This window comes from Lutra lutra, chromosome 14 (genome assembly GCF_902655055.1).
Source record: "Lutra lutra chromosome 14, mLutLut1.2, whole genome shotgun sequence".
NCBI lineage: Eukaryota > Metazoa > Chordata > Mammalia > Carnivora > Mustelidae > Lutra > Lutra lutra.
Genome location: NC_062291.1, coordinates 41,120,647 through 41,138,305, shown reverse-complemented (window position 1 = coordinate 41,138,305; position 17,659 = coordinate 41,120,647). Strand labels below are relative to the sequence as shown.

The 17,659-nt window shown below is 48.9% G+C and overlaps 1 protein-coding gene across 7 annotated transcripts in view; it reads right to left on the bottom strand.

The window, feature by feature from the left end:
- Positions 1 to 17,659, bottom strand: part of SH2D4B (SH2 domain containing 4B) — an 82,683-nt gene that overhangs the window by 17,604 nt on the left and 47,420 nt on the right. For 3 of the 7 annotated variants that reach the window (XM_047703605.1, XM_047703609.1, XM_047703608.1), the window contains exons 5-6: positions 13,930 to 14,146; positions 11,872 to 11,999 (exon numbers count right to left, since the gene is read on the bottom strand). In XM_047703605.1, coding sequence (XP_047559561.1) covers positions 11,872 to 11,999; positions 13,930 to 14,146 — 345 coding nt within the window. Of the gene's footprint in view, positions 1 to 3,377; positions 3,618 to 5,649; positions 5,755 to 11,871; positions 12,000 to 13,929; positions 14,147 to 17,659 lie in introns of those variants that run through there. The other 4 variants (XM_047703610.1, XM_047703607.1, XM_047703611.1 and 1 more) reach the window with 4 other exon arrangements.

Genomic DNA, 17,659 nt, shown 5'->3' with positions numbered 1-17,659 from the left:
ATCCCTGAAATCACTGGCTCGGAAATTAACCTGAGTAACCAAACGAGCTCCTTTTATTTCTCTGTTAGGGTTTTCTCTGAAAAGAATGAAACGCAGGGGGACCAGACACAACGTTTTACTTTTTATGAGTTTCAATTCATCTGATGGGCATATTTCTTGCAGCTCTCATGGTAGCTACGCCTCACTGGCCAACAAATCCCCCATCAACCGGTTAGCTATTTCTCATTCATTTTTGTGACTTTCCTTTCTTATTGCCATACTTTCCAGACGATATCATTAAAGAGGCTGGAATTATTAAGCTCTTCATTCTCAACGGTTTCTTAAAGCATCCTAAAGCCACAGAGATTATGATGAATAAGTCCACATGCCTTCATTTTTTATAACTCCAAATGAAATTTAACCACGGCTAACTGCTGAAACAAGGGCTTCCCTGGACAAGATTCTAGATTCCAGATCTAGCCATGCACCAGGGGCACTATCCCATGCCCATGACCACCTGCTCCAAGCTGACATGCCCGGTTCAAATCACTAGCACCACGGTTGGGACGGAGGATTGCAACCATGTAGCAGAACGACTTCTGAAACTGGCTACCCAAGGATCCTGCATAGCCCTAGATTCGACTTAAAGTGTAAGTTGATTGTTCATTTCAGGCCCATCTTGCTGACTGGACTGACAGTTTCACTAGGACAAAGAACGGGTGTTGTCTTCTCTGTGGTAGACATCGTTTGGTCTTGCCCTCTCCAGACCAGTTGCCCTCCTCCTGCCAAGGGAATGCCGACTTTCTTTTGGAAAGCCACGCCTTTCATGTCTATGACGATACAATGGGATGGATTCTGTTCTGCCCCATGGATGGTCATGTGACTCACGCCTGGCCAATCAGAGAGGTCTTGTGCTTCTGGCCAGAGTGACTGGTTCAGAAGTGAGCACCTGACCCAACCAGACCCAGCAAACAACTAGTGGGGACTAGTAGGATTGGGAGTGTTGAGAAAAAATCATGTCCTCTGTCTGCTGGACTTCAACCTAAGCAAAAGGGACATGGCAACCACAAGCTGATACATTGCTTAGGCATGAAATCAACATATAGAGCAACAGAGCTGAGAGACGGAGAAAACTCAGATGCTGAAACCTTAAGTTCCCTGGATCAAGCAAAGCCTGAAGGCAACCCTACCTTTGGATTTTTCAGTCATATGAAAAAATAAATTCTCTTCTTGATTATAGCAGGGTTTTTTTTTTCTGTTATTTGCAAATGAATATTAAGTTCCATGGGGGCAGGGAAGCTATCAGTTGAACTCACCACCAAATGTCCTGTACTTAGCCCAGTGTCTAACACAACAGAAGCTTAATATTAATCATCATTAAGTTAATTACAGAAATGCCTTACATGGGGAGCCTGCCTCCTCATGCCCCTGCCCAAGTAATTCGACAATTCCCAACACTGACAATTCCCAGTTTTACCCCCCCCCCCAGTCCCAGGTGCCCCCGAGAGCAGTTACATAACATAGTCCCTCACCTGTGAGATGGCAACAAAGCTGTTCGGCATTACAGATAGGAGTGTGGACTCTAGAGTCCACCAGACTGCCAGGGTTTGAGCCCCATGGCCCCCACTTACTAACAGTGAGCCTCAGGAAAGTGGCCTCAATTCTCTGTACCTCAGCTTGCTTGTCTGTGAAATGGGGCTAATGGTAACAGGAAGCACACAGCAATGATGTAAGGATTAAATAAGTCACTAAATGTGAGCAAGTGTCTGGCCTACTATAAACACTGTGTCCCTCCCTAACTGCCTGTATTTCTACCTCTTCCAGACAGTAGGGGCAGGAGTCAAGGAAATGTTTCCTTGGCATAGCCAGCACCAAGTAAAAATTTCATAAATTATCTGTTAAAACAAAATCCAGCATGACCCCACAGGGGAGGTCGACCAGCCACATCCCATGGAGAGCAAACACTGCACCCCTGAGGGTCAGTACAAGGTTAAGTGCCCCCTTTCCAGGGATGTCAGTGATCCAGGCGGTGCTTCTGTGAACTTCCAGATGGACGCAGCCCCATACACGGTACAGGGCTTGGCAGCAGAGACCCAGGGATAGCCTCTCCTTTCCCTCAGCCACCTAATCTCATGCAAGACAAAGGCCGAACATCTGCACAGCAACCCTGTCCCCAACAGCCTCCTCACCCTGGAGAGAAGCCCCAAATTCTCCAATGCCCTCTTGGAGAGAAGCAGAAAGGGGAGAAAATCCTAAAGACCCAGTTTCCCGAAAAAGACGACTCCACTGAATAGGACGAAGTTGAACAAAATGGTCTAGAGTTTATTTTTTTTTTTCCCTACTACCAGAAAGGAAGAAGGGGAGTGGAGGTGGTAACTTCATGACAGGGAGAAATATAGAAAAGTAAAGGAATTCCACTTTGTTTGTAGGCAGAAGCTTGCAACTTGACTGCACCAGTGCTGGTAACGCCTCACTGTCTGCAGGGGGCGGTGTATTGGGGCCAATTACAGGAGGACACTACATTAATTACATATGAAAGCCATGTTGTTCCTCTCTGGGAAGCATTTTTAGACTGTCCCATGGGGAGCCGACATCCTCCTGCCCCGTGCACCTCTGAGGGCTGGTGAGACGCAGCGTGAATCACAACACCCAACAGTGGCATCATTGTTTGAAATGAAACCCGTAAGCAAATGCTCTGGCATGGAAATCTATAAAGAACTTAATTACGGAGCAGAAGGTAATTTGAGTCTGATAAACTGTTAATAATTATACATAAATATTAATGAGTCTTCATTTCCAGAAAGGTTTCTCAACTACTATAGTGACTAGACTTTATTCTCTAGCAAATGTCAAAGCCACCATATTGGTTTCTCAGATAAGCAGAGAGAGAACAGCCCACAGTGGGAAGGTGAGGGGAGAAGAGTCACACGGTCTGACCTAATCGCCATCAGACGGGACAATGCATGTTCTCACTGTTTTGACTGAAGGGCTGTCTGGCTTCTGTTTACAAACCCCAGCAGTAGCTCAGGACTCCTGGAGGTAACTTATTCCATCTCAGGACAAATGACCACTGAAAAGTTCATCAGACTGTGCCAAAGACAGCCCTTGTGATTTTTACCTTGGGCTCCATGTCCTGACCTCAAGGGTTTGAGCCCTCAAGGTCTCTCACAGGCTGGGGATGTTAGTAGTCTGAAGACAGCAGCTGTGCCCCACCCAACCCCCCACTATATGTTCCTGCTCAGCCCTGTGCCTGCCCTCAGGAAACTGGGAGGCCAATGGCTCTGGCATGAGCTGGGGCACTTGGGTACCAGGGCTGGGATGGGCTTGGGGCTAGGAACAGGTGGGAAACTAGACTACAGAGCCTGGAGCAAAGAAAACCCCAAAAGAGCTTGCTGGATTTGAAGAAGGCTCTAACCTATGACAGAAACCTCCCAGAGTTAGGAAGATAGGAGGGATCTCTTGTCACCACCAGAAATACGACGGGGATGTCAGAAGAATATTAAATCAATTACATCAACAGACATCACGGTTTGCGGTTACTCTGTTTTTCTTTTTAATCCAACAGGAAAGGAAATTTCACTTCTCTCCAATCCAGCTAGAAGGCCCAAGCCCTTCTCATGCATTTTAGTTGCCCCCACCTGTGGATCAGAAGACAAAGATCTCAGCAAACAACCGAAACAAAAGTGCTAGGTGGACAAGACACAACAGACTGAAATCAGAAGCACAGAGCTACAGATAGCCGAAAGGAAAGAGTTAAGATCTTGAAAACACCATTACGATCTACGCTTTCCTGAAGCAAAAAATAATATTGCTGTTCTTTTGTAATCCTTTTTTGAGACTTTACAGCCAGTGCACAATTTTTTTTTTTTTAAGGAGAAAAAAGATTCCTTTATTTCTTAGCTGGAACAGCTTAAGCAATAACTTAAGAGGAAAGTAGGTCAACTGACCTACTTTTTCTTCTCTTTAGAAATTTTTGCATTTGGGATCCGAGTTGGTGGAAAATTTCCACTCCACACTGTGCTTGGGAGAGGAAGCTCGGCAATCTGACTTGTCACGATGGGTCTGAAACATGCCAGTCATCCTTCCCAATGACCCCGTATCACTCTCAAAGCTTTCAAAACACATTTCAAGATGGGGATTGTAGGCATGATGTAAGAAAATTCAGACTTGTGCTTTTAAAATAAGATTAAATAAGTATCATCTTTCTTTTGTGCAATCATTTGATGTCACCTTTTCCTTTACTTCCAAGTGACAGCGATAGCCTAGCCTCCGGGTGGGAGGCCACCATTTATATATTCAAATCCTGATGTGCCTCTCCAAAGGCTACCATGTTTATTTATTCCATGTGATAAATGGAAGCATTTATTGCACGTCAGGAATGTTCTGACTACTTTATAGATATTATGCACCTAATCCTCACAACACAACCGCAAAGTGGGTATGACTACTTTCTCCGCAGCCCTTCCTTGCTTAGCATGGATTTAATGCCTGGGTCCTTGTTGCCCGGGTCCCCCATGCTGGTTGCCACCTTGCAACAGTTTCCAAAGCCTCACCATGGTTCCCTATCCTCCCACTGATCTTGAACACCAAGGACGGGACCCAAGCTGGCTCACTCTCTCCATCTCGGTCCCAGAAAAGCTAGCTTCTGAGAGTAATCCCAAAGGCCAATCAGGGTATTCCCAGATATCCCCTCTAGCTGGGCCATGAGACCAGTGGCCACTCCACTCCACAAGGTCACAGAATGAGCAGGGGTGAGATTTAAAATAAAGAATTCAGACTGCATCTAAAAGAGGTTCAACTGAGGGGCACCTGGGTGGCTCAGTCAGTTAAGCATCGGACTCCTGGTTTGATCTCACGGTTGTGGGAGTCGAGCCCTGCTTTAGGCTGTGCTCAGTGCAGAGTCTGCTTCAGATTCTCTCTCTCCCTCTCCCTCTCGTTCGGTCTGTCTCTCAAATAAATAATATCTTTTTTTAAAGATTTTATTTATTTATTTGACAGAGAGAGAGATCACAAGTAGGCAGAGAAGCAGGCAGAGAGAGAGGGGGAAGCAGGCTCCCTGCTGAGCAGAGAACCCGATGTGGGGCTCGATCCCAGGACCCTGAGACCATGACCTGAGCTGAAGGCAGAGGCTTAACCCACTAAGCCACCCAGGTGCCCCTCAAATAAATAATATCTTAAAAAAAAAAAAAAAAGAACAGGTTCAAATGAATATACAGTAAGGGACAGTGAATCAAGAGGGAAGACATCTGTGCCCCAATCTTCCTCCCTAGGTAGGAGTATATTCAAGGAACCACCAAAATGAATTAGGAAAAGGCCAGGATCCAGAAGCCCTGCATCTCGTTCCCGCTGCTGTGCTTAAGGTGGGTAACAGGGGTTGGTTTCTCAAGCTCTCTGGGCCTCAGGATGGTCGCCTGTAAAAAGCAAACCATGACTGGGTCAGGAGCAGTTGAGACTTCCTGTGAGGGGATGCCCATCAAGCCAGCCTTTACGTCTACACCGCCACGCAAACACATAAGACTACACAGCAACATCATGCCAGGACGATTGCCTACGGTCAGCACCAGTCAGCCAATCCAAGCCCCTTGCTCTGCAGCTCAGAGAAGAGGGGAGCCTCCCAGAGCACACAGCTGGAGGAGCTGAGTCTAGACTCCAGTCCCACCCAGCCTCTACCTTCTGGACACCATTCTTCCCACTCCACAAGGTGAGTCTGATTTCACCTGCAGGACTCCCAGAAGGGCCATCCACAGGGGGTCCCCACTGCCGGTACCTCAGCGCCTACAGCAGAAACACCACCAACAATAGAGAAATGAGCAAGGTGAAGAAGCCGACAGTCATCAGGAAAGAACACTTTTCATTCTCAGCCCATAGACTCCCAGGTGCCCCCTCGTGGCCAGCCCCATGCCCTGGACATAGTTTCAATGCATCAGAGCACCAGAGAAGGCTCTAGAGGGTCTGCAGGAGCAGAGCCCGTGGTCCTGGAGTGATGTCAGCAGAACATATGCTCAGAATCACACTGTATCCTGGGAACCAAGAAAAGAAAGCTTAAAGGTCCCCATTCCCCCCATGCAGTGAGCCCTCTAGCCAGCCACACTGCCCAATAATAAGCTATAGCCACCAAAAAGCTTTCTTCTCTTGAAGTGAAATGTCTCTCTTTTAAGTCCTAGCCCCCAGCTCTGGTTCTGTCCTCTCCAGGAATCTCCTCTTCTCAAGACAGAACTTAAGAGATGGAGAAGTGGTGGCTCTGCTCTCCCATCCATCCCATACCAAGACTTTTCCAAGACAAACGTTCCCCCGGGTAGTCACTAAAAATGACCACAATGACCCCTGTTTCCTTCCCTTCCCTCAAACACGTTGAGATGCGTTGTGATCAAGAGCAAGGTGAACAAGAAGGCTGAAGGTTGGGGCCCATTCTTGAACCTCAAAGCACTAGGACCTTCAACATTCCTGTCTTCTAATTATGCTCCGAAGTCACAGTGTGGAAAGGTAAGAAGCAGTGCCCATTACGACTGGGAGCTCAAGCTTTGCATGGAAAGCTTTGCATGCACCACCTACTGTTGAGCTCCCTGCAGACTATACTGTCTAGATTTGTGGGGGAGTACCTCCTCCCCAGGGATGCCCCCACTTTGTCCTTATACGATAAAACCCCACCTGAATGCAGGTGAGGCCACCTTCAAGATCCACTCCCAGGACTTGAACAGGGACCTGTGGTAAGAGCTTTTCAACACCAGCTACATCAGCCACTGCCTAGCACCATTCCCCATCAAGCCCCAAGGGCAAGCTGTGAGTCAGCCAGTGGGTCGTTGCCAAAACAATAAACCATGGATCACGTTGTGACTGTTTTTCTACAAGCAAAGCACAGGAAGAGAAATGGGGTCCGACTGAGCCAATGTTCAGACAGAGGATGCTCTTAATAATTTTAGATACATGTTGAAGTCCAAAAATAGATTTTTCCCCCCAAAGCCAAGCTCCTATGTACTAGCTTTTCTCGGGAGTATTTCTGCAGCACAAGAAGGCTCTCTTTTAACCCCTAGAACGTGACAATGAACAAAGACGAAAGGAGGAATAACTTTACCACTTTCCCTTTTTAACAGAGGAGAGTAGAGAACTCCTTGGTCCCAGCAGGAAACAAGTTCTCCTTCCACTCTCCATCCTTGCACTCTGCTTCCCAGAGTGGGTAGGGTCTCTGGTGGCCCACCTCAGACCCCGAGAGACATCAGCCCTCACACCGACATGGCTCATTAGGGTGGACAAAGCACACTTGTTGGCTTGATCTTCATAAGTCCTGTGAAATTGATGTTAAAATCCCATTTTCGCAGATGTGGATTTAAAGGACACACCAAGGTTACAGAGCTGCTAGGTTCTAGAGTGGGCCCCATGTCTTCAGACCCCTCGTCCACATTACCCTTTGGAGCATACAACACATCCAAATGTGTATGAGGGAAGGGAAGGAACTAGGTAGGAGTCACAGTGGTCATTTTTTTTTAAGATGTATTTATTTAGTTATTTGGCAGAGAGAGGGAGAGAGAGCAAGAAAGAGAGAGAGAGAGAGCTAACAAGCAGGAAGAATAGCCAGTAGAGGGAGAAAGAGAAGCAGTCTCCCCACTGAGTAGGGAACCCCATGCTGGTATTGATCTCAGGACCCTACGATCACAACCTGACGAAGGCAGAGGCTTAATGACTGAGCCACCCAGGCGCCCCCACAGTGGTCACTTTTAAACTCCAGCTAAAACCCAGCTAAACTGGGGTGCCTGGGTGGCTCAGTTGGTTAAGCACCCAACTCTTGATGTCGGCTCAGGTCATGATCTCAGTTTCATGAGATCGAGTCCCACATCGGGCTCCATTCTCTGTGTGGGGTCTGCTTGAGATTCTCTCCCTGTCCCCTTGCTCCTCCCCTCCCCTCTCTCGTGTGTGCTGTCTCTCTCTCTCTCTCTTTCTCTCAAATAAATAAATAAAATATATTTTTTAAATGTTTAAAATCCAGCCAAAATAACAAGGAATGTTTTACCCAGGAAAGAAAAGATGTATATTAGGTTTGTAATTGATTACATTATCAGCTCAAATTCTCCTTCCCTCCTTGTCTTCACACCCTTCGACACACAGCTTCGCAGTTCCTCACAGAAAAGGAGCAGAGTATACTTTCCCACCCCCGAACTCTGTGACATATTATGACCAATGTTCTGAGGTGAAAGTTGACAGTGTCCTGCTTCAAAGACTATATTCATAAGCCTAGGATGCCACTGGCTCTCTGATCCCTGAGAAGAGCATGCCTGGGCTAGCCTGCTGGTCCTGGGGGCCAGGGGGGAGGGGGTGGCGTGGGAAATTTGGGGAACACAGCCGCCCCTGCTGACAGGTCCAACCAAGAGCTGTTGAGAACAGAGCCCCCAGCCAACCTTGGCAAAGACACCCTCACAGTTAAAAGGGTACAAGCTGCCTGTGGGCAGTATGGGCAGTAGCTCTGTCTCTGGAAAGACTTGGCAGGGTTGGTGGGGGGAGGCATTCAAGGATGCCATCAGGGAATGCCTCCACGGGGAGAGAGGCTGCACTGTACCAGTACTTCCAGAATCTGGGGTTTTCGGTATGAAGCAAAGTTACTCTCAAGAGTTTAGAAACCAACACAGGGATGCTAGCTTTTTGCTTTTCCGAGCCAAGGCAATACATAAAAATACCTACCGCTTACTATCACCACCAATTCATAAAAGATAGAACATTTTCACACTACAGTTGAGGAAAGGATATCATCTTAGAATACAACAGTCCTTTCCAAGTAAAGAAGTTTGTCCACCTGTCATCCATGAGCCTTTTTTCTTTCATTCTGTCACAGATCAATAAAAACTTTGTCACTAAATAGCTCCAGTCTGTGTACGAGCAGCTTTCCTGCATGTTTTATGATAGAACTGTCAAGAGAACATGAAATCAGTTACATAAATTATGAGACTTAAATCATGGTTCTGTTTGTTCTGTGACAATATAAAAATTACATTTTTTTTTCATCAGGATAGAAAAGAAAGCTAGAGATGAATTTGAGCACCTCTGTCTTGCCTTCGCTGCTGGTGCCGCAAGCACCTCGGGCCCCCGGAGTCCCCACCCCACAGAGCTTCAGAGCCGCACTGCGCAGGAGCCTGAGATGCCACGGATGTTTTTCCCTGCTTCTAATGGATGAACAAAAAGGAAAGCAGCAATTCAAAGGAAGCTACGTAACTGGGACAGAAGTGAAAAGCAGGGAATCCCCCAGGGTCGGTTTTGTGGTTGTGTGGCCAGTAACCCATGAACATTGACTCTTTTCTTTCTGGGCCGTAAGGAACCTCTCCATCCTGCAGGATATGTGGAGGCCTGGAGAAGGTGGGGCGAGGGAGGAGGAAGGTAATAAGCGGACAGCTCCCCCTTAACCTCACTCATCAGACCCTCAAGAGACCCACACACCTACCAGACCTACCAGGGTCCAGTGTGGAGAAGCAATGTCTATCTTTGGGACTGGGAAGACTGGATCTAACCCAGTACTTCATTCCCACCGTCATCCATTCTTTAGGCATTCAGAGAAAATGAAAAAGGTCCTTAGTTTCACAGGCTTACATTCAGGTAGGAGAACAAACAAAAGCAAATAACAAGATAAGTATCAACTGGGTGAGCACTCTTAAAGAGATGAGCATAGTGAGTTGAGAGAAATTGGCAAAGGTTGCTTTAGGTAAGGATCAGGAAAGGGCTCTCTGGGAAAGGGTATTTGAGGAGAAATAAGAATGCATCGTCCATGCAAATAGCTAGGAAAAGAGCAATACCAAGCTGATCAAAAGCAAGTGCAAAGGGCCTGGGGTAGAAAAGAAAATGGCTTGTTTGAGGAAGAGGAAAAAAGCCAGAGCTGTGAAGCAAGATGAACAAGAGGAGAATTGTGGTATGAGGCTGGAACAGGAAGCAGGACCCATCATCTAGGTCCTTACAGGCCCCAGCATAGAGTCTGAAATTCATTGTAAATATAAAGGTATTAAGCAAGGGACTAGCAGGATCTGATTTATATTTGAAATAGTCTCAGGATTCTGTGTGAAGGATATACTGTAGAGGAGCCAGAGTGAAACAGGCAGACCAGTGGAGACATTCCTACATGAGCTGGGTAGTGTCTCTGTGACCTTAATGGCCTTGGACAGTCCCTGAACAATGCTACATTTCAGTCTTCCCACCTATAGTACAGCTACCACCTACACTCAATAGCTCACAAACTCTTCGGGCTCCTGCAGATGGGGATGAAGGTGCATGTGGCCTTGCTCACCCCTGTATGATGTCTGCATGCCTTTTCTGGAGCTGGAGCCATGCCCACAACTTGCCTGTGAGGGCCTCCCCATTAGCCCATAAGAAAGGCACAGTCTAGAGGGCCCGTCATGACACTGAGGGCAGCTCTCCATCCAGATAGAATTGAGAACACATGGAGGCTGGCCAGGAAGCAGGGAGCTAGTTCACAATGCAAAGGGAGACACAGCCAAGGTGGAGGCTGGCGGAGCTCCCAGGAGGCAGGCAGAAGAGAAGCAAAGGCAGGTCAGGGTCTGATGACGTTAATTACAACAGAAAAGATCCATTCTGACCATGGGAGTCCTCAGACAAACCTGGGCTCAGCTCAGATAAGGGAGGGAAGACTCCAGGAGCAAGGCCAGCATGCAACTTATCCAGAGAAACCTGGCAGTCTGGCCAGGCTGCTGGAGAACAAGAGACCTTCTGAGCAGAGAGGAAATGTCTCAGGCAAGTCTATCGTGGGTAAGCCAGCACCCAGGAGACCAGCCCACTGTGCGGGGACACATGAGTAAGCTCAGTTCAGATCATCTGAGCCTGGCTCATACCAGAAGAGCTACCTAGTTGACTCAAAAAATTAAGAATAAACAATAAATGCTTATTTGTTTTCAGCTCTTGTGTTTTGGGGTAACTTGTTATGTCTCAACAGCTAACTGGTACAGAAGAGGCTGACGGCCAATAACGACTCCTATCTCACTGTAGCAAATCTCTGCTGAAATCACAATCCTGTTGCCCGGTTCAAGGCCTCTCTAGGTTCAGATCACTGGACTGGGATCATAAGCTTGAGATACATTCTTGACTTCTTCTACATACTTGACTTTCTACATACTTGACTTTATAAGGCTATTGGTGAATACGATGAAAACTTTCTCCCAATCTGGACCTGCTTTCTTATCTGGAAAATGAGGAGTTATTCATTTCCAGGGAGCCTCCCAACTCCCTGTTCTACGACTGGGTAACTCCGACTGCTTCATTCAGCTCTTCTGTCATCAAATCAACAAGTGTTTGTGCCAAGCCTGCTGTGTGCCCACCTACGGTCAGGATCTGGGATGCAGGCTCAGACCACAGGATGCGGGCCTGCCCACCAGGAGCTCCCGGTGCAGGGAAAGCTCCCCATCTTGTGAGTATAGAGAAGATGCCTCTGAGGAGCCCCTGATGGCCAAGGAGGCTGTGAGAGGGAGTAGTGGGCAAGATCGTGGTCGTCCTTCCCCAGCACAGAGAGGAGAATGAATGCACATTCAGAATCCCCAGCCATATCCAGTCTCCCCCGGGCTGTGCTCCGAGACGTCTGCCTTGGTCCCTAAGGCCTTGATGGATGCCACTCAGCATTTTGGCTCATGCCCTGCGGAAATCAAAATCTGTGCCTTGAACTCAGTACATTCAACGAGCAAACAGAGGACAGCCGTAGGACCCACCTCCATGCCACACTCCCCCAGGTGACCAGGAGAGCCAATCCTTAACTCTGGGAGGCTGGCCAGTCTTTGTGGGGGCGGTGAGAAAGTGGCAAAGTCCTAAGTCCTCCACTCGCCCTGATGACAGCGGTCCCTCAGGACCTCCTCCCAACCCCGGAAGGAGGCAGATGGGTGGTGTCTGCCCTAGGGGCCCAAAAAGCCATCCTACCGTGGAACCAGGGGGCGATGGATTTGGTGTTCCTCTCAAAGCCAGCTCGGCGAGGCAGCTGCTCCTCCTTAAACCAGCGGACTATGACTTCTCTGGAGACAGGTCTCAGTGGGCGCTCCCACGTCCTGCTGAGAAGAGAGATGAAGTGTGGAGAGTTAAGGAAGGAGTTGGGGGGGAGGACGAGAAAGGGGGAGGGGAGGGGAGGGAGGGCCACTATGAGAACGAATCAGCATGATAACCACACTCATGCCTGTGAAGAGAATTCAATGAGTCGAGTTGCATGAAGGCACTTTGCCGGTACTAATGCACCAACTATTATTACTTTCCCCAAAAGAACATTGTTATTGCTTGCTTCCAAAAAAGCCACACAGGTTGGAAATAAAAGAGGATAGGAGGAGGTGTTTGAGGGAGAGAAAAGGCATTTTTTCCCTCTAGAATTTGTAGGGCACGAATACCAGCATCCATGAATTACTTCATGCCCTGGTGACCCTTGTATATCAGGAGCAGCAGACCCAGACACCCAGAGAGGATGGCCCGTCAGCCTCCCTCCCAGGGCAGCCCATGTGTAAAATGAACATCTACAATATTATTTATTAAGGGCACTGTGGTCATAACCAGAGATTTCAAACAACTCCAATGTCTGTTAAGAGTTGTTAATAAATGACTTCTAGCACATCTGTGAAGTGGAATACAATGCAACTATAAAAAAAAAAAGGAAAGAAAGGAAGGAAGGAAGGAAGGAAGGAAGAAAAAAGAAAGAAAGAAAAAAAAGAAAATAACCAGGGTGACTGGCTGGCTCAGTCAGTGGAGCATGGGACGCCTGATCTCTGGACTGTGAGTTCGAGCCCCACATCGGGTGTAGACATTACTTAAAAAGAAAATCTTAAAAAAAAAATGAAAAATAACAATAAATGAATAGCTAAGAACTGATATGTAAAGACCTCCAAAATACAGTTAAATGGAAATAAAAGTCAAGACGCAGAGCCATGTGTAAAACATGCAAACTTTTCTGGGAAAAACAGAGGGAGCTATGACTTTTCATGTCACCAACTACACAAAGGAACTGGGGTTGAGGGGTACACATACACTGAGGACAGGGCTCCCCATGGGGCCAGGGAGATCCAAGAAGGGGGAGGCAGGAATGGGAGACAGCCATTTTCCATATTTCTTTTTAAACTTCCTGGTTTGTGAATCCAATAAATGATAAGGAAGGAAGGACTGGGGGGGTGGGGAGGAGAAGAAAGGAAGGAAGAAATGCAGGCATGGTCAGCCCTCCCTAGCCCTCAGGGAGAGGGCGAAGGGGGGTTATGAATAATCCTAAATCCCAATTAAAGCAGAACTCAGAACATACCCTCATGCAGATTAACTGTGGTTTGGGACCGAGCAGGCACTACCACCCACCCTCATGGGGCAGTAGTTGCTCGGCAAGGATGGAGGTGTGGGGGACCAACCTCGGGGCTGGCCTAAGGTGGGCACAAGTGGAAACTGGAGAGGCCACAGGCAACCTCTTGACCCTGGGTTCTGGAATGATGGGCAGTCACCTAAGTGTCCTTGCCAAGCCATTCTGGAGACCCAGGTGTGTGAGGACCCTCAGGACTCAACCACGCTCATCTACAAGCCTGTGACCAGAACCAGGCATGTACCAGCACTACCTGTGGTTAGAAAGAAAGAGCAACCAGCCCTGGTTTCCAAGCAGCTGGGCCATATTTAACCCATTTGAGGTCTTATATTACAAGTTCTTGGGGTTTATGGACCTTTAAGAACTTGAAATGATGTGCAAACATTTCTGGGTATTTTCATATGCACAGCTTGGAGGAAAGAGAGTATACAGCTTTCTTTGGGTTCTCAAAGGAATCCTAGGCCCCAAAATGTTAAGACTCCCAGAACTCTGGGCCTATTAGAAATCTCCAGCCAGACTCCTCACTACCTCCCTCTGGCCCCATAACAGATTTGAACACTGAGGCCCACAGCAGGGAAATGACTAGCTCCAACATTCACAGCTGTTGGAGCAGAACAGGGACTGGAGCCCCCAGCCACGCTCTATTTGTCAAGACCCACCTGACAGGTATGGCAAGGGGAGGCGGAGGCCCGGGGCCTGGCAGGTGGTGGTAGAGTCTGGCCTCCTGCTCCTGGCTCTGGCCGAGCTCTTGGAACATGGAGCTGAGGCCGGCGACCATGCCCTTCTGGATGGCACGGAGTGAGTGGCGCCGGTACTCGTCCCTGGCACGCTGAGCTCGGCGGCTCCTCTCCTCGTCCGCGGCCTTGGACCTGCGCACTGGAAAGGAGTGGAAAGCATGTTCACCCCGACCCACAGCCCAGGCCATACACCCAGCAAGCCAGGACTGGGCCCAGAGCCCCAGGACTCACCCAGAGTCCCACAATTCACCTGGATTCACCCCCCATGGGCTACATGGAGGCTCAGAGCCCAGGAACGGCCAGACAGGCCCAGCTCTGGCCAACAGCCCTGGGTGTTTGTCTGTTGCCATGGAGGGAGGACACTCGTGACAGGTTAGGTTCATTGGCCTGTTCCTGCAGCCCCGGTCCAGAATGAGCAAGAAACCTTTGGTGGAAATATACAGCTCTACATGGGTTTCTTTCTGGGGGCACCCTGCTTAGAGCAGCTGCTCAGACCACATGGCCACCGACCGGCCTCAAGGACACCTGTCAAGGTGGTCAGCATCTCCAAATACTACTGCCATCCCCCACATTGACTGTAGGCTTTCTCTGCACTGAGCCCTTATTCCATGCTTTCCCTGCAATATCTCCTTACAGGTGATTCCCCCCACCACCCAGGGTGAAGGGCCCATCACTATTTCTACATCAGAAACCCAGCATCCAGAAGGTGACATAACTTGCCCCCAAATAAACAGCTAACAAGGGGCAGGGCCAGGGTTGGAACCCACGTGCAGATGGTTCTAAAGCCCAGGCAGCCCCTCCCCCGCACCTGCACCCTACCTCTCATGCTCCCTTCCTTTGAAAACCCGGTGCGCCTAACACCAGAGCCCCTTCTCCTTCCCACAAAAAGCATTAAGACCCTCCAGTCCTGCCTCCTCATGTTGCTCACATTGAAGCTGAGGCCCGAGGAAGGACAGTAACCCGCCCAGCTGGGTCAGTGGCCAAGCCAAGCCAGGAGCCCTCCTTCCTGCTCTCACAGGCTGAGGAGTTAGAAACCCTGGTGCCCTGGTTCTGGTGCCCTTTCTCAGGTTTGCGGGGTCCTTGACCACTGCTGGGTGAGCGTGCTGGAGAGAGAGGCTCCTCTGGTAGCTTGGTCACTTGCAGACCACGAACTCCAGATGCCCCTCTCTCCAACGTTGCAGCGTTCTGTGTTTCCCAAGGCGGGGCCCAGTCTCAGCCAAGTGGCCTCGGAAAGCCATCTGTGTGCTGCTGCTTCTGAAACTCAAACAGGAGTCCTGGAACTGGGGAAATGCCAAGAGAGGGAACACAACCTGTTGGAGGTGAGGGCTAGCATTCAAACCGATTCTTTTGTAGTCTGATTGAATCTCGTCAGGCTCCTATCTGCCTCTAATATCTAATTCTTTTTGTAGAGAACTCCAGGAGCTGGACATGTGCTAACTGTGCATGATTGGTGACCGCGTAGGCCCGGGCAGGTCCCCCTTCCTCCTGGAGTCAGCTCTTAGCCAGAGTCCATTCGTGTTCCAACAACTCCATTCTACCCGTGTAGCAAACACCTACAACCAATCAGCATCAGAGAACTGTGTTTGGAGGATACAAGGCAAACAGCCCTTGTTCTGAAAGAGAGCACTTCTGCCTCTCAAGCTGTCAAAGGCCTTTTCTTGAAACATAATAGAACATATCCCCAGCTCTGAGGAAGGCAGCTTGAAGTCTGTCCCTTGGAAAGATTCATGGAAGTGGAGGTCACATGCAAGGGGTTCAGTAGGGTGAGCCCCCAAAGGGCAGGTTCGTTGCTATAACCCAGTGCCGACATACACAGGAGTTAGTCAAAAGGCAATCCCTAGTCTTGGAGGGCTGTGCTCCATGAAGTACTGAACTCTGAGCCGGGTGCAGACGTAACAAAGACCAGACCCTTCCCTCGAGGTGCTCAGAGCCTGCCTGGGAAAATAAGACAAATATTTCTTAACACAATGAAATTGTGTTAGATAGTTATTGTCAGGGTAGATAAAGTATTGTCAGGGTTTAGGAGCAGCGGCTCTCATATTCTGTGAGGGAGCCAACAGCCACCCAAAGAGTGGAAGCATCTGGAAAGGTCAGTAGGAGTTTTCCAGAGAAAAGAAGCCATCCCAGGGAGAAATCTATGTTTGGTGCCCAGCTGGTTCATCTGTACATTCCAGACACTACGAACACCACGACGCCTGCCCCGCATTGCCAGGGGAGGGTCAAAGAAGGACAGGACGCCTGGGCCTGAGCTTTGCAGCCACAAGCCAACAAATTAAACACAGGAGCCAGTGCCCTATAAAAGCCAGTGACCTTTGAGAGCTTATAGCCCCTGAGAGACAGTGACACTCAATGACAGGCTGCAGAAGGAAGCCACAGGCCAACTAGGAAGACAAGCTGTTGGAACTCAGCCAGGTGAGGCCCTGGGCCATCAGACACATGGAGACGAAACCCAGCTCCTAAAGGCCTGCTCCAATCCAGCCATCCTCTTCCTCAAAGGCCTTCGGGAGCCCCAGTGCACACAGGATAAAGGACAACGCCCTCTCCTCCAGTCCTTAAGAGGTGTCCTGCCTGCCCTCTTCCTCCCCAACCCAACGGCTTCTGATCTCCTCTCCACTCTGTGCTCTGGCTCTACCATGCTCCCCACGCTCTACAGACCCTTCCTGTGCAGCTGTGCTCAGCCACTCAGAGCAGCTGCGCGGAACGGGCAGCCAGGGCAGCCAGAAGGGCCCGGCGCTGACGGCTCTCGGGGCTGAGAGAGTGGCTGAGGCTAAGAGCAGGAAGCAAGCCTTGGCCTTGTCAAAACCAAGCTGCTGACCAGCCGTGATTATAGAAAAGGGACCGACACAGAGGCACATAGAGTCAAGGGCGGCTCCAAGACAGCTTTCCTGAGTTGTTTCCTCCCCTGGCATTTTTCTATGTTGTTTTTGAGATTGAGTTGACATCTAACATTCTGTAAGCTTAAGGTATACAGCGTGCTGACTTGGCAAATTAATATATTGTGAGGACTGCCCCCATAGCCTTGGCTAACACCTCCATCACCCCCCTATAATTCTTTCTCGTGGTAAGAACATTTAAGATCTAGCTTCTTGGGGCGCCTGGGTGGCTCAGTGGGTTAAAGCCTCTGCTTTCGGCTCGGGTCATGATCCCAGGGTCCTGGGATCGAGCCCCACATCGGGCTCTCTGCTCAGCAGGGATCCTGCTTCCCTTCCTCTCTCTGCCTGCCTCTCTGCCTACTTGTGATCTCTGTCTGTCAAATAAATAAATAAAATCTTTAAAAAAAAAAAAAAAAGATCTAGCTTCTTAGCAATCTTGAAGTATATAATACAGCATTCTTGACTATTGTTGACCATAATCGCAACGGGCTTTCTCTCTCCAGAACCTACTCCTCTTCCAGCTACAAGTTTGTGCCCTTGGACCAACACCTCCCCCATTCCACGCCACCCTCCCAACCAGCCTCTGGTAACCACCATTCTAGTCAGCTTCCGTGAGTCTGGCTTTTTTAGGTTCTGTATACAAGTGCTGTCAAGTAGTATTTGTCCTTCCCTGTCTGACTAATCTCACTTAGCCTAATGCCCTCAAGGTCCATCCACGTTGTTGTAGATGGCAAGATTTCTTCCTTTCTCATGGTTTAATAATATTTCATTGTGTGCCT